This window comes from Eubalaena glacialis, chromosome 1 (assembly GCF_028564815.1).
Source record: "Eubalaena glacialis isolate mEubGla1 chromosome 1, mEubGla1.1.hap2.+ XY, whole genome shotgun sequence".
Taxonomy (NCBI): Eukaryota; Metazoa; Chordata; class Mammalia; order Artiodactyla; family Balaenidae; genus Eubalaena; species Eubalaena glacialis.
Genome location: NC_083716.1, coordinates 34,106,927 through 34,128,528, shown reverse-complemented (window position 1 = coordinate 34,128,528; position 21,602 = coordinate 34,106,927). Strand labels below are relative to the sequence as shown.

Below are 21,602 nucleotides of genomic sequence, written 5' to 3'. Positions count from 1 at the left end.
TGAGATCTTCTGTGAGGGTTTTCGTAAGATTTGCCTCCACTTGCAGACGACGTGGCCTGTAATAGAGGCGTCGTGCCCTTTGCTGGTTATCTTAGTCTTTCACCTTAGAACGGGCAAAACTCCAGGGCTAACCTTGTGATAGATGGTCTCTTCAACTCAGTTTACCCACTAATGGTATTTTCAGGCTCTCTGAGTCCACACAGGATGACCCTTAAGGTCCCTTCCGTAGAAAAACCTTCTCCACCGAGGTGTCTAAGTAGGTCTCCTCTACTGTTACTGGTATCATTTATCATTGTACTTTTCATTTCCTGGATAACATTTATTTTACAACTTGAGAATCTATATTCGTTTCCTTGTTACTGCCTGCCGCGTCTGCTAGATCGAAAGTTCCGTTATGTAAGGGGCATGTCTCTCTTTCATTTCTTTCTTTCTTTTTTCTTTTTTCTGCCAGTGTATACCCAGCGCCTAATATGCTGTCTGGTAAATTAAATTCTCCAATATTTTTTGAATGCATGAATAGTATCATATTCCTCTCGATTCCCTAGTCACATTACCATTATTTTATCTTGGGATCCATAGGTGGAAAAATGCTTTTTAACCTCCCTAATTAAAACTACTTTTATTATATACACAGTAATTTTTGCTATGTATTTTGCTTCTAGAGTTTATATTATACCCTTGCTTCTTAAATGTCATCTAATACTATTAGCAAATATGCTAAACTTCTCCTTACTCCTTATTCTTAATTCCTGTCATTCCTGAATTCTGTGAATATTGTCTCTTTTTCCTATAAATGCCTCATATTGGATTCTTCTCACTTCTGCCCACTGTGCTCTCTCAGCTGACTATTATTATTAAGATAGATCTGAACTAGGCCTAGCTTATAAAACAGAGGACGCACCATTATGTCAGGTAATGACATTTCAATGTCCAGATATTCAGAATTACATTATTTATCATTAGCTTTTTATTTTTGGGTAAAATTTGTCTTTGATTGTGATCTACTTCTTTCAGGCTTCATTTAATGGTTTAATCATTGGTTATCCCTCCATTTTTTTTAAATGAAACTTTTCTATTGAAGTATGACACACATACAGAATCCTGCACAAACACAAGAGTTGACATATTGAATACTCCCCATGTATCTACCACCCAGATTTTAAAAATATATAGTGTTACTAGCACGCTAGAAGCCTTCCCCAGTCCCTGTTCCATACCCTACTGGTTTGGCTATATCACTTCTATTTAGATAGAAAGGTTCTTCTGTTTAGCAAATTAGTTATTAGACCTTTTCAAACCAGAGATTTGACCTTGTAAACTCAGACTTATAACTGTATTTTTATTTTTACAGACATTTTCAGAGATGTCTTCCAGAAGTCCCAAAGATTTAATTAAAAGTAAATGGGGACCAAAGCCTAGTAACTCCAAATCAGAAGCTGCATTAGAAAAATTTAGGGGAGAAATTGCAGCCTTAAAAACATCGGTGGATGAAATTGCAAGCGGAAAAGGAAAGCTGACTGATAAAGACAGACACAGACTTTTGGAGGTAAGACCCTTTAAACTGTAGTAAGATTTGCTGTAGGAGATGAGAAAGTATAATGATATAATGTAGTTTTTATGTTCACTAAATGTAAAAAACAAATCTAATGTCAACTTTGGGATTTAGCTTTTAATGTGAATGTTTAAAAACCCATTTAAAAAAATAAAATAAAATAAAAACCCATTTAATCATGTATATTGGCTGCTTTACAAGTAATCTTTGTTTTCAGTTTTTTTTAAGGTAAAATCATTACAGATATTAGCATTTTGTGTTCTGTTAAACTATATTTCCCTAATTTACAATTTGGTATGATATAGTCTGTAAAGCAGTTAGGAATTTGCTAGAACTGGAAGGATTTAAAATTTAATCGTTAATTTGATTGTAATTTATTTTGCAAAAGTACTTTTATTGTTCATAGATAATAAATGATCTGTACTAAATAATCATTGGATTTCTTTAAATTTTACTTTATAGGCACATCATAAAACCAAATGATTGATTATTTTTTAACACATATTTATTATTATTTTTTAATACATAATATGTGTTAACATATTTTAACACATTTTTTTTAAACGCATATCACCAATTCTTAGACATAAAGATTATTTTGTAATCTGGTGAAGGAATCTAATAGCTTTCCTGAGAGATCTCTTTCCAGTTCATTCCACTTCTGACAAGCACTGGCTATCAAAACCCCTTTATAATCAATTGAAATTAAACTTCCTGTAACTTCTACCCGTTTGTTCTAGTTATGTCAACTAAAGCTACCCAGAACAAGTCTTTTTTTTTTTTTTATCCAATTGACAACTTTTCAGATATCCAAGGAAATCTTGCTTCCTCTTACTTTTCTGTAGACCAACCCCATATTCTTCAGCTTTACTGGCTTTTTCTCCTCCTGGTCACTTTCCTGAACACTCTGTGGTGTGTTCATGTCCCTCTTGAATTATGTACCTAGTATTGCATACAGTGGCAAACACAGGTTGAAACAGTACTATTATTTCCCGTAATCTGGATGATATACTCTATGAAAGCTTAAAATGGAATTCGGTTTTTTGGTAACTGTATCATACTACTCTCTTGTCTTAAGCTTGTAGGCAACTGAAAATTCCCTCATCATTTTCATACAACTGTCCAACTCAATTTCCCCATCTTTATTTGAACAACTGCTCCTCTTCCCCACCCTCAAATGCAAGTTTTTAGTTTTATGTTGTTTTTCCTTTGTTAGCATGTAAAGCCATTCTGCTAACTTTTTCTATCATCTCTCTATTGATGCGTTCTCTCTTATGCCAGCAGGAGTTTAACAAACATGTCTTCTTTATCTTTCAAATCCTTGAAAATGTTGAACACTCCTTTGAAGATCACCTTCTAGATTTGACACCAAATCATTTACTAACAAAAAGCAAGTTTATGAATGCACTTTTATCCGGGTAGAACATTTTGTTATTTTTAAATTCTGTTGCTTCAAGTTCATCAGTGAGCATGTATCTCTTTGTGTGACTCACTTTTAGCCTTTAAGATTATTAGAACTGGCATGATGGGGGAATGACTAGCAGATACTCAGGTGAGAGCCAGCTTTTCTTTAGCTTTCTCTAACCACTGTTGACAGAGTTGATCTCTCCTTTCTGTGTCCATGTCCCATTAATTTTCTATATATCTTAACCACAGCACTTACCATATTGCATTAATGTATTGGTTTATCTCTCTGATTTCTCTGAGCATAAGACCTTGGCTTCATCTTTTTTTTTTAACTTTTTATTTTATATTGGAGTATAGCTGATTAACAATGCTGTGATAGTTTCAGGTGCACAGCAAAGCGACTCAGCCATGCATATACATGTATCCATTCTCTCCCAGACTCCCCTCCCAGGCTTCATCTTCTTTTTTGCCCTGGTATCTGGTATAATGCTGACTTGATATATAATAAACACTTCATAAACGCTTGTTGTAATGTACTATTTATTTTCGTGTTTGACCTGGCCTTGTTCTAAGATTCTTCTTGGTTTATCTCTAGAAAATTCGAGTCCTTGAAGCTGAGAGAGAGAAGAATGCTTATCGCCTCACAGAGAAGGACAAAGAAATACAGCGACTCAGAGACGAGCTGAAAGCCAAACACAGCACTACTGCATTGCTTGAACAGCTGGAAGAGAAAACAAAGGAAGGTGAAAGGAGGGAACAGCTGTTGAAATCCTTGTCTGAAGAGACAGATGTATTGAAAAAACAGTTGTCTGCTACAACTGCAAGACTTGCTGAACTTGAAGGCAAAGCTGATACACTTTGTTTATCACAGGTACTAATTTCTTTAAACCCAGATTTTTTTAATCTTTTCTGATACAGTTTGTAATTCTTATGGAGAATGAGTTTGTTAAAACATGCTTGGCAAATGGTGAAACACTATAGTATACTAACAGGTTCCTTTTTTTTTTTTATAGCCTGGTACTTCTCCATAAGCAGAAATAGGTAATATGGCTTCCTCCACTCCCCACACCATTATTTTATGCCAGGGAGTATTCAGAATACAGAATCCGCAATGTATCTACAACAACCAGGAAGATTTTGTTGAGTTCTTTTTTCTATAGTTTGTATTGTGAAAACAATAGGCTTCATTTTTTGGTTGTTTTTCTTATTTGAGATACCCAGTTAAAATATCAAGTATGCTTTTTTCCTAACTATACATGCTTTTTCTCCCTCTCTATTGTTTTAGCGTCACTAGTGTAGCAAAAAGAGCAAGGATTTGTGGATAGGCAGATCTGAGTTCAGATCTTTGTTCTTCCACTTACTAGCTGTGTGACTCTGAACAAATTCCTTAACCTCTCTAGCCTTGGAGACAATGCTAGAATTCACCAGACCCCTCTCCTAAACCTCAATTTCCACATCAGTAAAATCAGGGTAAGAATACTGGAGATTAAATGTTACAGTATATGTAAATAGCCTAGCAGAGTGCCTGGCATGTAGTAAGTGCTAAATAAATGGTTTCTTATTGATCAGACCTTTGATTCTTTTGGAAATTTGGACATTTGAATAATACTAATACTACAACTATTAATACCACCTACAGAAGAAAATCCATGGCTTTCAGATACAATATGTCAATGATGTTAAGGGTCTTTCTACTTTATCTCCCCTTTAGAGTACCTATAATTTATATGTACTCTCATAGATGGGCAATTGAGTGTTTCTACAGATGAGTTCAAAGAGGTTAAGCTTTTCTAGAGAATTTCTGTAGAACTGAAACTCATGAAACATTATAGTCAGATCCTACGTGGTTGACTAAACCTTTACTTAAAGCTCAAGAATTAGTTTCTTTACTTTTGAAGGTGGAAATGTAAATCTTGGAAGAAATGATAATTTAAAAAATGTATTCTTATAATAATTGTGGAATGCCCACTACTCATTTCTGTATTAGTCAGCATGTCTAATTGCCTAACAACCGACCTACAAATCTCAGAGTCTTATATGACAAATGATTATTTTTCCCTCATGTCACAGCCTAGGGCAGGTTGGAGTGGAGGAGGCTTTGCTCCACATAGTCATTCAGAGATCCACGTTCCTTCCTTCTAGTGGCTGCCCCATCCCTCAGGGTGCAGTCCTCCACCAGATCCGCTATACACAGCTGTGGGCTAGAGAGCATGTGGAGAACTGCGGGAGTGTGTGAGGTCTAGGCCTGGGAATGGCATAGCTTACTTTTGCTCACGTTCCATTGGACAGAATTCAGTCTCATGACCTCACTAACCACAGGGAAGTCTGGGAAATGTAGTCCACAATGTGCCCAGGGAGAAAGGAAAGGGATTTGATGAACTATCTCTGTCATAGTTTCTACCTAAAGGACTAAATTGAGAGGGAGAAAGGGCTACATACTAGGGTGGCTAGAGCATCTTTGGAGAAAAAAATGTTTTGAGCTTCTTTGCCATCCTTCACATACATCTCTTTCCTTATAGCTGTTAAAAGACTGAAATATAGCTTTTTACGAGTTTTGTTGACTAGCCTGGGTACCTTACCACCTACTTCCCCTCTTTTTTTTCCTCTATGAGAAAATGAAGAAAAAAGAGGGGACAAATTATGTTTTGAGTTCTATATGAATGAATACTAATTAATACTATTGCTAATACAAATATAATTCTAGAAAACAACTTTCATCTTTTATTTGCCAATTTAATATTTTCCAGATTTCATTTAAATAGCCCAGCTGTTTTGTCTCCTTCTGGTGAAAATCAGTGGGCTGTTCATATGCATTGAGGGCTATTCTGGTGATCCTGGGGTCCAGGTGACCTCAGAGGTTAAATTAGATATGAAATCTCAGGGTTTCCAATCTGCTTAGAAAGCTTCCAGGACATCTTAATTCTGCTCTGCTACCCATCACCTGGCATATACCAGATCTGGATTTTGGGATGCCCCTGTGAAGTATATTATGTATACTGTATTATTATGAAACTAAATATAATGAGGAAACTTCTGTTGTTAAATTTATGATGTTAACTAATATTGATTTACTTGTAGACTGTGGCTACAAGTTGCTTCAGTTCATCATTGAGTAATATTCATGAAATGGAAATACAGCTGAAAGATGTAAGTTCATTTTTCTTTTATTAAGTTATGGCTAAAGAGGACTACTTCATTAATTATTAAATTTCATGCAAATTGACAGCAGTAATGCTGTGGCTTGAAAAAAATCTTTTGAGGAGATGGAGAAATGAATGGTTTGAGATCATCTCTCTAGGTTACTACCTTTAAGTCTCTTTCCAGGCATTCAAGAGGGCCAGTTCCTCTAAGTGTGGACTCTTTAGGATAGAAAGCCCTAGAAATCACCATTTCTACCAAATACCTCAACAGTATCCCTTCTTCACCTAAATCTAATTTGCTCAACTATTTGATTATTATAATGTAATTTAACTTGTAGTTTTTTTTTTCTTTTTGTTTTTCCACGCAAGATGTACTCTTTAGTTTGAAATTATTCCCTTGCAACCAGGGTTTGCTTTCATAGTTTGAAAAGGAAACACATTCTTTGTGTATTCAATGTTTCTTTTTTCTAGAATTTGATATGAGGTTATTTTAGATATATGGTAAAGCTGTATTACTTCAAACTTATGTCTTAAATGGATTGGTGAGTTTCATTGGAAATTAAATAAATTGGGGACACAAGACTACTATTCACATTGTACTTTTTCAAGTTTTAAGATTAGATATGCAAAGTATGAAATTCTTGATTTAATTATTGGGTCAGTAGGTAGATATTGTGATTCCAGAAATATTACTGGCATGTCTACCCTGATCTAGGTATGCTCTTAAGATTCCTGTTTTGTCTTATCTAGCAGGTGTACCTTGAGGTCTATTTGATCTTCAAAAGAAGAATTTAAATCTGTTGAGTGTCTGTATAACTGGGTACCACATACCCTCATCAAAGTAATTTACCTAGAGGTAACAAAAATACAGAAGAAACATAATTCTTAAAAAACTATCAAAATAAGTTTTTTGTATGTCATATACTATCCCCAGCATCTACAAAATTGGAAAGAATGACTAAATGGAATCTTGCGAAGTTTCTTGAATTTCACTAGTGTCTATTTTAGCAAAGTACCTGAAAATAGATGCTGTTTTCTTAAACTCGGGTAACTTTTAGTCTTCTCAGTGCTAACTGCTTCAAAGAGCAACTAAAGTTATTTTTATGTAATGACGATTGGTCTGGGGTAGAACCTGAAATTCTCCATTTCCAGTAAGCTTCAGGTGCTGCTGCTACTGTTGGTGGTCTGAAGACCACCCTTTAAGAACCATTAAATTACATTTGGGGAGCAAGAGGTGGTTTAGCTCTGGTTATCCCTTTGGAGTCTCAGCAGATCTTTTCGACCAGGAGGAGAATTATAGTTGGAGGACTTAGCGGTAGGGAAAGAGAAATCTCACTCCTCAGAGTCTGCACTGTCACAGTATTTGGCTTTGGGGAGCTCAGCAATTCTAATCCTACACCCTCTACAAAGCTCCCACAAAACTTCCTGTAGAAGTTTACCCACCTATTTTAAGAATCAGTATTTGTTATGCTAAAATAATCTTAAAGCCGAGCTGTATCATTCCTCAGCTACCATTTAGGTCTCGCTGATATTTTGAAATAATTACACGGAGTTAATGCTGTAAACATTCTCCAGTGTCAGTAACTTTGAAACCGAATAGCTAAAAGTCAGTTTTAATAGGCATTTCTTGCTCTTGATTTTAAAAATCTGATTTTTAGGGAATTCCCTGGTGGTCCAGTGGTTAGGACTGTCAGCTTCCACTGCAGGGGGCACAGGTTCAATCCCTGGTCGGAGAGCTAAGATCCCAAAAGCTGTTCAGTGAGGCCAAAAAAAAAAGGAAAATCTGATTTTTAAATGTAGAATTATGGAAGATAAATAATAATTATTTTATTTGGAAAAAATTCAAATTTACAGAAAAGTTACAAGAATGGAAAATGGTATATAGAAGCCCACATACTCTTTACCAAAATTGAACTATTGTTAACATTTTACCCCATTTTATACTCTTTCTCTTTCAGTCCCCACCCCCATCCACACACACACACAGATATAATTTTTTTTTTTTAATTTTATTTATTTTGGCTGCATTGGATCTTCGTTGCTATGCGTGGGCTTTTCTCTAGTTACGGAGAGCGGGGGCTACTCTTTGTTGTGGTGCACGGGTTTCTCACTGCGGTGGCTTCTCTTGCTGTGGAGCACAGGCTCTAGGTGTGTGGGCTTCAGTAGTTGCGGCACGCGGGCTCAGTAGTTGTGGCTTGAGGGCTCTAGAGTGCAGGCTCAGTAGTTGTGGCACAGGGGCTTAGTTGCTGCACGGCATGTGGAATCTTCCCGGACCAGGGCTCGAACCCATGTCCCCTGCATTGGCAGGCGGATTCTTAACCACTGCGCCGCCAGGGAAGTCCAGTATTTTTTTCTGAACCATAAAATAGTTGCATATATCTACAGCCCTTTAAGCCTGTATACTTCAATGTATATTCCTAAGAATGAGGATACTCTTTTTTTTTTTTTTTTGAGGATACTCTCTTACATGACTACCGTACAGATAGCAACTTTAACAAGTTTAACATGGACACAATACTTGTATGTAATCTACCATCCATATTCCGGTTTTGTCAATTGATGCACATTTTTTCTTCCTCCAATATAGGCTAACGTTTCAATCTACATTAGAGTTTTTGCCCAAGGAATATTTAATGGATCCCTGCCAAAGCAGGAGGAAGAGCTTTAGTAGCATTCCATACAGCTTCACTTTTGCCCACTCCTGTTCTGTATTTTTACTGATAACTTGGATGGAAATGGTAAATGCATGTCTAACAGATATGTAGATGACACAAAGCTGGAAGAGATACCTAATGCGAGGAGGCTCTAAGGATACAAAACTCATAATGTCAGCATTCACTGGTAGCTATCAAATCCATTTATTATTGATTCTATAAAGAAATGAAAGAGTAGATGCAAAGAGTCAGTGAGGTCAGGAGTAAAGAAGTGTTACTACTTTATTGAAGTAACATCGCCATCACGTGGCCTTTTAGAATATTGTCTCTCTTGTGCTCGCTTTGGCAGCACGTATACTAAAATTGGACCGATACAGAGAAGATTAGCACGGCCCCTGTGCAAGGATGACATGCAAATTCGTGAAGCAGTCCATATTTAAAAAGAAAAAGAATATTGTCTCTCATATCTTAAACCAATATAGTTTTGTTTCTCCTACTTGAGTAATATATAGACAGATTCATTTAAAAGAAGAAAATTTTCATGACCGTCCAACATTGACTTAAATTATTTATATTAAAATATTGCTTAAATATGGACATATTTTAAATTCGGTATAAAGTTAGGTATCTTTAGCATCTAACAATGATTTATAAGTATTAGGATATATGCGTGCTTTTTGAGTCGTACAATGCTACATCTCTTATCAATTAAATTTGAGTGTATAAAACAGAGTGGCTATACAGTATCTCCGCTTGATAAATGAACTCTTCAGCCATATGAGGAGAACTAATGTTATAACTGCCTGACAGGTGCAGAGAGAAGAGTGGCTGGGGGGAGGGTCCTGGACTAAGTCATTGATTCCAGAGGCTGCCTCTGTCTTCCTAATCCATTTCCTAGTTTTATAGAGAACAGACATTGAAAATCCTTTAAGCCCCATACCTGGAAGCTTTGCTCATGAGTTTGTAGGATACTTGTGGAAGCAGCCTAGCAAAGGTTGGAGGAACTCTCTAGACTTAGAGTTTCCCTATATAGAGATCTTTTTGGACATAGAGCTCAACTGCCTGTATCTTTTTAAAATTTTTATTATTTATTTATTTATTTACTTACTTATGGCTGCGTTGGGTCTTCATTGCTGCACGCGGGCTTTCTCTAGTTGTGGTGAGCGGGGGCTGCTCTTCGTTGCGGTGGCTTCTCTTGTTGCGGAGCATGGGTTCTAGGTGTGCGGGCTTCAGTAGTTGTGGCTCGCGGGCTCTAGAGCGCAGGCTCAGTAGTTGTGGCGCACGGGCTTAGTTGCTCTGCGGCATGTGAGATCTTCCTGGTCCATGGCTTGAACCCGTGTCCCCTGCATTGGCAGGTGGATTTTTTTTTTTTTTAATATGTGATTACTTCTTGGGGTGTAATCTTTTTTTTTTTTTTTTAATTTTATTTATTTTTTGGCTGTGTTGGGTCTTCGTTGCTACGCGCGGGCTCTCTCTAGTTGTGGCGAGCGGGGACTACTCTTCGTTGCGGTGTGTGGGCTTCTCATTGTGGTGCCTTCTCTTTGTTGCAGAGCACGGGCTCTAGGTGCACAGGCCTCTGTAGTTGTGGCTCGCGGACTCTAGAGTGCAGGCTCAGTAGTTGTGACACATAGTTGCTCTGCGGCATGTGGGATCTTCCCAGACCAGGGATTGAACCTGCATCCCCTGCATTGGCAGACGGATTCTTAACCACTGCACCACCATGGAAGTCCCTGCCTGTATCTTTAAAGGATGAAAATTCCCACCTGAAAGAAGATGCCCTGATATGCAACCCAAAACTTCCAGTGTGTACTTACCACTTATCCCATCTCACACTTCTAGAGTGAGATTGCAGGGCGGGGGGCAGGAGCCCCACCTTTTACAGTGTACCTACAACAAATGCAGGATGATTCATAAAGAATTGAACACTTCTGAAAATGTATTCCAGTATGTATATGTTACTTCAGTAGAGTTACACCATGCAACTTTTTTGTTAAGAACTTTGTGTTTTTGCCATCTCTTTCTGGCAGCCCTGAAGGTTAAGAAGTTACACATCCTGGCTGCCACACTTTCATTATTGATAATAGTAAATTCTAACAGGTCTGGGATGAATTATGACACAAAGGATACATATTATACACTTGTAAGATTATAGAAATAGTTGTGATAGTTCCATTACGCATTACTTAATGAGTAATCGATTTTTGAAAATGTTTTATTCTTTTTGAATCACTCTAAATGTATTGTTCTACTGTGCGTAAGGAACTGCTAGATTCTTTCCTGCCCTCTCCTCTTCCCTGAACACTCACAAACTCTGGTTTGGGGCTACAAGGCTTGCTTGTTCTTGCAGCCATTGTTTCCCCACCCCATGTTGTCAACATCATTCACAAACATTTATCAGGCAGCCACTGGCTACGGAAACAGTGAACACAAAAAAGGAACTGTGAAAGAAAATATCTAAACAAGCCTGTGCTCAGCTGTCCAGAGGGCTCAGGATGTAGTTAAGATAAGTATCATCAGGAGGCAATCAAGGTCATGAGTATAAGATGCCAAATAGATTGAGTGGACATGAAAATCACTATTGGCTTAGGAAGGAGAGGAAGCTTAATGAGGACAGTTATGGTGAGAAGCCTTGAAAGACAAGCCTGGATTCATCAGAACTTGATGAAAATGTGGTATTTAAGTGGGCAGGTAACATAGGAAGGGGTTCTAGGGCACTCTGCACAGAGGGAAGAGGCACAGAGGGTGTGCACAGTTGTGTAGACAACAAGGCAGCAGTGGAGGAGAGGAAAGGCCAGGCTGCGACCTGAAGAGATGGGAGGCGGCAGATGGTGGACAATTTTAATGTCAGCCTAAGGGAACATAGCTACAGTTCAGCAAGTGGTGTCCTGAAGCTTTAAGATATTCTCAGTTATTTAATATAAGTAGAACAATTTAGCACTTTGGGGGACCGAGGAAGAGGTTGAACTGAACTTATTAACAGTAACTATTTTAACTCAAAATACTGAGTTATCGTTGTATTAACTGACTTAAAGCTTTTGGTCGTGGCCTGCATCTTCTCTCACTCTTCTCAATGGGGAAATCACCCTCCAACTGAGGATTTCTAAATCCCCAAATGATCAGGGTTTACCAAGACCCAGCAATGAATCATTGCTCAAGCAGGTATTCCTGTGGGGATAGACAGGTGATAGCATGGGCGGCAGGGACAGAGGGCTCAGTACCAATGAGCTTGGCCATTGTGAAGGGGTGTTAGCATCACTGTGTGTGCCTCCTCCTGGGGCCCTTCGTCCATAACATTTTATGCATGTGACATCAGGTTTAGCTGTGCATGCTCTCTTTACACAAATAGTAATTGAGACTTATTTCCCCAGCCTCCCGGTAACATAGAACGAAAGGGGGGCGGTCCCATCCTCTTGGACTGAAGACCTAGATTGGAAAGGAGAGAGGAGTTATAATCTCATTGCATGTTGGTGCTACAGTATAAGAATTTCAAGACTTTTTTCCCTCTAGTACCCACAGGTGAATTGTCTTCTTTGCTAGCTTTCAACCTGAATCTACGTCCTGCTTTCAATAACAACAATGAAAGCTGTTACTGGCAAAACAGGAGGTATGGATGAGGGGGAGGAGGTATGTACAGTTGCTGGGGATGCCCCACAGGCTCCTTTGGCTTTGCCTTTGACTGAATTTGCAAGGATCCAGTGGTTAAGAGAAGTGAGAGTTAGAATCAGAAGATATATGAATTTGTCCTAGTTAACAATCAAAATATCAATAGAATTTTTCATTAAGAAATTTCATAAATCTATACACCTCTGTCCATATCGCCTACCTTGTTGTATCCACTGAAGTTAATGTAGCTTCTTTTTTTTTAAATATGAAACTTCATTCAATTTTTTTTTATGTATTTTATTTATTTATTTATTTATTTATTTATTTTGGCTGTGTTGGGTCTTCGTTGCTGTGCACGGACTTACTCTAGTTGCGGTGAGTGGGGGCTACTCTTCGTTGCGGTGCGAGGGCTTCTCATTGCGGTGACTTCTCTTGTTGCGGAGCACGGGCTCTAGGTGTGCGGGCTTCAGTAGTTGTGGCATGCGGGCTCAGTAGTTGTGGCTCGCAGGCTCTAGAGCGCAGGCTCAGTAGTTGTGGCACATGGGCTTAGTTGCTCCACGGCATGTGGGATCTTCCCGGACCAGGGCTCAAACCCATGTCCCCTGCATTGGCAGGCGGATTCTTAACCACTGCGCCACCAGGGAAGCCCTTAATGTAGCTTCTTATGTGAATATTTTGCTAATGTCTTGCCACAGATCAGGTGGTATGATCCACAGAAAATGTAGATGTGATTTTATAAAATGTTCCAGCTTGTGCTAGGTGGCTGGTAAGGCATCATCTAGTTTCTTGTAGGAAAGATGTAACTGAAATGAAAAAATAATATTAGCAGTAACAGTAAAGTGAAGCACTTTCCCTCCTACCAGCTAACTTAAACAGACACTGCTTATTTTATTTTATTAATATTATCCCACCATTCAAATAATTTCTTGACTACACATTGTATGCAAAAGCTGGGAATCCTCTTGGAAAAGCATGGTCTGCCACTTCAAGGAACTTACTATCTATTTGAGTGAAACAGCAAACACAGAAAAAAGCTGAAGATGGTTGATAAAATAATTTTTAAAAATATGTAGATATATGTACATATAACAACTGAGTTCATAAGCCCCTATACAAACCAGATGACTGGTCCCAATTTGGGATTTTTGAGTTCTAAAAGATGTAAAAGATGAAAATTGGTGATAAAGAGAGAGGGTGGTATTTAAGTTTGAGATGGAGTTAGCAGTGCAAACAGTTTATTGGGGAGCGACATCTGTGAAAGGAAAAGGAAGGCAGCAGGACTGGGCAGGGGCACTGTCAGGCCAGGATGCAAACCTGACAGAACCTCTGTCCACCCCGTGGAGAGCTCCCAGGCAGAGCCCTATGTTGGGTGGAAACAGCTCTTTCTTAAAAGAGTATCTGAGCAGTGCATCTCCACCTCTACCACAAAGACATTCTGTTTACAGAGAATGACATGGACAGAGACACAAAGCAAATTGTGTATAGAAAACAGCAGACAAATGAACTTAACCCCATGTAGACGTGACTTTGCCATGTTATTAGGTATTCTGAAGGTGTGTGGCCTTAGAATGTGTCTCTGTGTCAGGAGCTTTACAGTGGTTGCCTAGAATCATTCTATGATATGAGCTGTAGAGTTTTTGTGTGCTGGAAAAGACTGCATCCCTTGGGCTCCCTTGTCCATTTTAAGCGTTTGGGTTTTTATTATTGATTTGCTTTCATTTTCACTTTGAGGCTCTGGAGAAAAATCAGCAATGGCTTGTGTATGATCAGCAGCGAGAGGTCTACGTAAAAGGACTTTTAGCGAAGATCTTTGAGTTGGAACAGAAATTGGAAACAGATGTTCATGCACTCCCACAGGAGACAAAAAAGACTGAATCAGAAGGTACTGGTATGAAAATGTTCTTTAGGGTTGGCCTGCCTGACATTTTTCAAAAGGAGAGATTCATCAAATTTAGATTCTTATAGACATGTGTTATAAAGTAAAGTAAGAGCAGGTCTGCTAGCCCTGAAGTAAGAAATACCATTTTAGCCAGTCTGTTTCATTTCCCATTGTTTTCTGGTACCAAAGGGCATAAGTCACTGGGTAAAGGGATCTTGCAGCCCTGAAGGCACATTAAGTTTTCTCCACCTTGCATATCCTTCCCCTCCTTCAAAGTCCTTCTCCAACTTTATTTCCCCCAGTGCTGACCTTATCTTTTTACTCAGCTTCCCTTTAGCAGTTATTCATATCAATCCCAGGAGAAAGATTACATTTTTATACATTATTCTTCAATCATTTGAATCTCACCCTAGAACTGAGGTGAAGTTTCTTCTGAGTGATGCTGTCTTTTTTGCCAAGTGGTTTGCAGCTTCTCTGACCCTTACCTCCATATCTATAAATAATGAGTTAATGGCCCTATTTGTTGATTTGTTTTCTTTAGACATTAGTGACTTTCCCTCCCTCAGAATAATTATATTACTGTTTCTAGTTCTTCTATTTATTCATTTTGTGCCTTCAAGTAGTATACCTGAACTTCTGTTTCTTGTTCTGTCAAATATCAGCCATGTTCCCTATCTCTTGACTCTTCGTTTTTGAAGGAAATAAATGTGATCTTGTTTATAGAAACATATTTACATTTATTTCTTCAGGAAAATTCTCTCTTTTATAAAGTGAGTTGTGCCCTGATGTGTTTGTCATAGGTTATCTTCAGGAAGAAAAGCAAAAATATTACAACCATCTCTTGGCAAATGCAAAAAACGATCTTGATGTGGAACGACAAACAACTCAGTTGAATTTTGAACTTAGTGAATTTCGAAGAAAATATGAAGAAACCCAAAAAGAAGTGCAAGATTTAAATCAGCTGTTGTGTTCACAAAGAAAGGCAGATGTACAACATCTGGAAGACGATAGGCATAAAACAGAGAAAATACAAAGGCTCAAGGAAGAGAATGATCTTGCCAGGGAAAAACTTGAAGAGGAGAAGAAGAGATCTGAAGAGCTCTTATCTCAGGTGAGTCTAACCAGCAAGGTTTTCCATGGTTTATAATTCAGAATTTTCATGGTATTTACTAAGTGTCAGGGACTATTTTAACTACTTGGGAACCAGCGAGGAGCAACGCAAGTTCCTGCCGCCTCCTAGGAGTTCATACTTAGAAGGGAGACAGACCATAAACAAGTACCTAAATAAACAAGTAAACTAAAGAAAATAAAACAGGGTAATATGACCAAGAGAAATTGGGGGCCAGCGGAAGCATCACTGAGGAGATGGTATTTGGACAAAGCTGATGGTGAGAAGGAACCGGCGAGGTGGGTGACTGTGGGAATTCCCTCCTAGTGGGAGGAAATCACAGACACAAAAGCCGAGTGAGGAGGAGTTAGGTATGTGTGAGAAGCTGAAAGAGGGGAAGTTAAGGGGGGATCAAGGCTGATTCCTAGGCTGGCACTGAGATTGTGATGACACTGACTCAAGTTAATTACCAGATGCCCTCCACGTTCTCACTATGCTCACAGCCGGATCCAGGATGTCCGTCTCAGTAATGTTGGCATTACTGAGGATTATTAGAATTGAATACTACCTCAACAGAAACTCATTAATTTAAATTTTGCCTGGCAGCATGAAATAATGGAAAAAACATAAGTTGAGGTCCATACCAGGTCTCTAATTGTGTGGCCTGAGGAAAATCAGCTAACTTCTCTGACTTGCAGGTTATTTGTGTCAAATTAATAATAGTAAATACAACAACCTCTTCTCGCCTCATAGGACTTTTATGAAGGTCAACTGAGAGAATGTAAAAGCGCTTTGTAAATTAAAGGGCTAGGTAAATGTTAGTTATTGCTACTATTAGAATAGTAATTTTGGGGACTTCCATGGTGGCACAGTGGTTAAGAATCCGCCTGCCAATGCAGGGGACACGGGTTCAAGCCCTGGTCTGGGAAGATCCCACATGCCGTGGAGCAACTGAACTTGTGAGCCACAACTACTGAGCCTGCGCTCTAGAGCCCACGAGCCACAACTACTGAAGCCCGCTCGCCTAGAGCCTGTGCTCTGCAACAAGAGAAGCCACTGCAATGAGAAGCCCGCGCACCGCAATGAAGAGCAGCCCCCGCTCACCGCAATTAGAAAAAGCCCACGTGCAGCAATGAAGACCCAACGCAGTCAAAAATTAAATAAATTAATTTAAGAAAAAAAAGAATAGTAATTTTTAAAATCCTCCAAAAGTTGAGAGAGAGGGGTGTAACATTTGCCTTCTTAGTCTTTACCACCCTTACTTCTGCCTGCAGGTGCAGGCAGTGATATTTATGAAAGATTATGCAGAATTGACTGAGAATTTTGCTCCTATTCTGGCCGAGGTGGCCAGGCTCTGCCAGCTTCGTTACCCTACTCAGAAATATTCGTGGATGTCAGGACCTAAAGGAAAGTGGGTGTGTCCACTGCGGTTTAGTGTTTTTTATCAACATTCAGTCTGTGCCTCAGGGAACTCTTGGCCTGGGCGGTACTGCTCAGCTGCTTATATAGATAGGCTGCTCAACCACAGCTGGAAGGACTCACCCAGAAGAGCAGGTGTTGCCCTGGTTAGAAATGTGAGCCTGTCATGCATACCATGTCAAGGTCAAACCATAAAATGTCAATGTGACAGTGTTGGTTCTATTTACATCCTACAGGTCCAGTTTCTTTACACGACTCTGTTGAAGCAGCAAGAGGAGCAGACAAGGGTAGCTCTGTTGGAACAACAGGTATTCATTGGGGTTGCTTCTAAATTCCATTTAACCCTTTAGAAAATGGAATTTTTCCTCATGTTTACACTATTCTGTGAAGAAACATTTGAAAGTCGTAGAAAATGTTTTTTAAAAACTTTAACAAAATATTTAAAGTGACTATCTGTGCCAGCCATATGTTCCCGTTACTATCTTTAGGCTAAACCAGATTCTCTAAGGTGACATGGCAATTTTCTTGACAGGTAGATGTTTGTCAGCAAATTTTATTCTTCCTTAAATGGCTGCTAGTCTGACCGGATGTCCCTAATAGGGCTGCTTGATAACTTCAAGTGGAACTCAAAGAGACACCAGTTATTCTCAGAATAGACACCAGAGATTTTTAGTATATTCCAAACCAGGGAACAGCCATCTCTTTCCCTTCCCCACAAAAAGGAGGATGGAGAGGACAAATTCTAACCAGCAACTTCTTAAGCTGCTCCTCACTCACTTATACCTCAAGCTTTGGTTTTGCTCCTTGGACAAACCTTTTTCATTTATCAACATCTCACTGTGCTCAGAGGAGTTCTTGCTCTAATGGTACAATATATGTTTGCTTCTTGTGCTAATAAAAAAAAAAATGCAAGCATCCAGTCAAGAAAACTAGACAGTATATACTAGCTGTCATTGTCTTGTCTTGGGCATTTTTTCTAGATGCAGGCATGTACTTTAGACTTTGAAAATGAAAAACTTGACCGTCAAAATATGCAACATCAATTGCATGTAATTCTTAAGGAGCTCCGAAAAGCAAGAAATCAAATAACACAGTTGGAATCCTTGGTGAGTTCAGAATGGTTAAACTAAAACTTATTTTCATCTTTCTCTTTCTGCCATCTTTCTATTTATGTGTAAAACCATTTCCTGAAGTAGGAGGATACAGCTTAAAGAATGGCTGTTTCTCAAATCAATCAAATCAAATCCCCTGCCCTCTTTTGAAGCAATTGCCCTTTGAGCATCAGTTCGGAGGACTAGACAGAGGGACATTATGGGCCTCTTGGTAATGATAACATTACCGGTGCCTGGGATCATTCCTCACCCACCCTGGGCTCTGTGATTCTAAAGGCACTAAACAGTGCCTGGCCTGGGGGATACAGGGGACAAGGCAGGGCAGTTGTACATCCTGAATTGAAATTATTCTTTTCTATTTAAAAAGAAAGAAAGAAAAAAATGCTGGTTTTAGGGCTAATGGACTATTACCGTTAATACTGTCTTTTAGGCATATTGAGTTGAGTACTTCTGTGGGTTACCCTGAACACATAATCTTTTTAAACATTAACCTTTTAAATAACATGCTTCTATGAGGAAATGGTTTTTGATTTACCTATTTTCATCCTATTAATAAGCTTTGGACCAAATCTGTTAGGGTCTGTGTGTGTTATGTCCCATTAGCACACATTTCATATATCATCCTAGTACTGCAGAATATTTGCAGATGGTGAAATGTTACAAACAGAATTCCTCAGTTTTCAAAAGAGAAAAAAGCAGTTGTTAAAATCATTTGTAATTTCTTTATGAATAAAAGACAGGAAATAAATTTTTGACTCTATTTATGTCATTGATATTGACCATTTATAATATTTGAAATTGAAATTTATAATTCGTTCCTGTTGATGACTGTTTTTCAAAGTATAGGAAGCCAAAGGGTATACAAAAGAATCCATAATTTTCCTGTATTTTTCTTGGTGTTCCTACCATCCATCGTCTTCATATTATGTTGTAAAGTGCTCATTTATAAGCTTTACTGACTATTCTAAATTCCTCAGGGAAAAAATCAGGAAATAGGGAAGTCACAAAGGAATTATACAACATCTTAGTCATTTCTGTGTATAACCTGTTTGACCTGCTAAAATTCTTTGCTGCTCTTAATTCCATGTAGTTCTTTATTACTGAAGTTACCCCTCCTTTACAAACCTAGCAAACTTTGTCAGCACTGCCCACCCGCCCACCTTTACATTTGGCTCTAAGCATTTTAATAAAACCTATCTATGTAAACACCCAACCCTAGTACTTCCTGGGTAATTTGGGTGATTTATAACCGCCTTGTATGTTACCACCATAATACCGGTGACCAGAGAGATTCAGAAGAAAATCTGTCTACAGGGCTGAAGCAACTGGAGTACCTATGGAGCAGTTACAACTGCTGGATGGTAGGCCATCTATACAAACCGTGTTCGTTTGACATTTATTTTTCAGAAGCAGCTTCGTGAGTTTGCCTTCACAGAGCCATTAGTCACTTGCCAGGGAGAGACTGAAAACAGAGGAAAAGTTGCCTCACCAAAAAGTCCTACTGCTGCACTAAATGAAAGCCTGGTGGAATGTCCCAAGTGCAATATCCAGTATCCAGCCACTGAACATCGAGATCTACTCGTCCATGTTGAATACTGTTCTGAGTAACAATATAATTATTCTTTGTTTTTGTGTCAAAAGATTCAGTACTGTATTTTACGTTAGCTTATGGACATTTTGAATTACTTATTTCACCTCAGATCAGAAAGTGCCTATATACCTTTGAGACTCTGGTATAGGAGTGAATCATTGTATTATTATTATTTTTTGCCTGATTTGCATTTCCTTGGCAGTGATACCTCCCTGCAATGGTTCATCTTGAGGCTTTAGTGACAGAATGTGGAGAGCATTGAATGCTGAGATGACTAACATTTTGCACTGTTAAAGTACTTGATGGAGAAAAGATAGTTCAGGTTATTGCTTGTGGGTCAAATTTGTTACACCAACAAGCAACTATTTTATGTTTTGTGGATTTTTAAAAATCAAAGGTAGTTAACCAGGGATCTTATTGTGTTAGTATTTTTTAATCCAAGCACTTATTAAGCCTACAGTTCTGATTTTGATGTCCATTGTGAAAAGATGGTGATACTTTTTTCATTTTTTTTTTCCTTTCTATGATAGAGCGGTTATTAGAAAAGTTGGGGATTTTCCTCATCTTTATTGCTGCTGACTGTTGAAACTATAAACCTACCTGTGTTCTAAGCACAAAGCAGATTCTGTTTAAGGAATACTCCTTAGTAGCCACACACAATGTTTTCTGTAATGTTAACTGGCTATAACTTTAACTTGAATTTCATTAGCACATGTTGGTTAGCTAAAATTGTTAAAATGAATTTTGACAAAACCACCTAGCCCTCTCTTTTGGTTTGCACGTGTTTTATTTATTTATTTTTGGCGCTCTCAAAAGCTGGGCGATGTAATGAGCAGATATTTGCTTATCTGAATATATATTTTTATACATGCCTGTGTAAACCAAGAAATTTTTTATTTCTTCAGGTTTTCTAAAATGCTTAACATTGGGCTACTGTTAGTAATGTAGAGGAGAAAAGAATAAAGTTATATAATAAGTTTTGCTCTGAGGAGTGTATATGTATATAGACAGGTATGGTAAGATTTCTGCCCTGAGAGGGGTGCCAGAGAGTTACAGATAAACATACAGTGTAAGATGATAAGGTGGTTAAGGATACCTTGGAACCAAAAACTGCGTGAAGCTTGGAAAGTTTAAGCAAAATGCCCATAATCATAAAAAAAAGACATCCTTGGATTTCAGACTCCAGGTCGACTCCAAAGCCTGTCTTCTCTCCACCAGAAAACCCTTATGAATTCTCCAAACTCAGTATCCTTAAGTGATATAACTGGAGTAATGGGATGTTTCTTGAGTTACAGAAATGGCAGAACACACCTGGTCTCTTTCATCCCTCTGGTCTGGGAAGTTCTGCCTTGTCAAGCCCCTCCACCTGTTCCATGGATCCCTGCTGTGCCAATTCGGCAACATCTTTAAGTTCATTCTCCAAACGTTTATTAAATGCCAACTACACGCAAGGCTCTGGGCTAGGTGTTAGTGATACAGTGATAGTAAAATGCAGCTCCATCTTCACAGTCTGGTAGAAGAGACCAACAGCTAAACATGTAAGTATAATATGTTGTAGGAAGTGCTATAATCAAGGTATATGTTGAGTAGAGGAATTGATTTATTTAAACCCTGCTTTAGTCTAATAAAGATTGGAGGTCTGACTCTTCAAAGATATGTCTTATACTAACATAAAATTTAAAAGAAGTAGGAAAAAGCAATAGTAAAACAAGACTAAGAAGTGAAATGGAGCCACTCACAAGGGTAGCCCCAAGGCAGGCCATGGAGCGCTTCTGAGGGGTGAGCCCTGAGTTTGAGACTGAGCACAGAGAAGCAATCCTGAACCCCATTCACAGCTGATCTTCAAGAGAAACACCACTGTAGTGATCCTGGTACTGAGATTATAAAGAGATGCCTCCAGTGTGCCTTTGCAGAGAAGAAAACATGTAACTAGAGGTCCATGGCCTCAACAACAACCTCGCCTTAAACAGCAGTGAATTCCACTCCGCTGATTTCTTTTTATTTATTTATTTATTTATTTATTTAATTTTTGGCTGTGTTGGGTCTTCGTTTCTGTGCAAAGGCTTTCTCTAGTTGTGGCGAGCGGGGGCCACTCCTCATTGCGGTGCGCGGGCCTCTCACTATCGCGGCCACTCTT

The 21,602-nt window shown here is 38.6% G+C and overlaps 2 protein-coding genes and 1 non-coding gene across 3 annotated transcripts in view; 2 read left to right on the top strand and 1 right to left on the bottom strand.

Moving 5' to 3' along the window:
• The window catches only part of MYOF (myoferlin), a 586,741-nt gene that overhangs the window by 171,098 nt on the left and 394,041 nt on the right, over nucleotides 1-21,602 (bottom strand). The window lies entirely within an intron of this gene.
• CEP55 (centrosomal protein 55) lies at nucleotides 1,364-19,483 on the top strand. Its single transcript, XM_061195065.1, has 8 exons — nucleotides 1,364-1,546; nucleotides 3,555-3,830; nucleotides 6,038-6,106; nucleotides 14,088-14,238; nucleotides 15,036-15,346; nucleotides 16,999-17,070; nucleotides 17,743-17,868; nucleotides 19,282-19,483. The coding sequence occupies exons 1-8, from the start codon at nucleotides 1,364-1,366 to the stop codon at nucleotides 19,480-19,482; spliced, it is 1,389 nt and encodes a 462-aa protein (XP_061051048.1). The 3' UTR covers nucleotide 19,483.
• LOC133078943 (U6 spliceosomal RNA) lies at nucleotides 9,087-9,193 on the top strand. Its single transcript, XR_009697979.1, has one exon. It is a non-coding gene; the product is annotated as a U6 spliceosomal RNA (small nuclear RNA).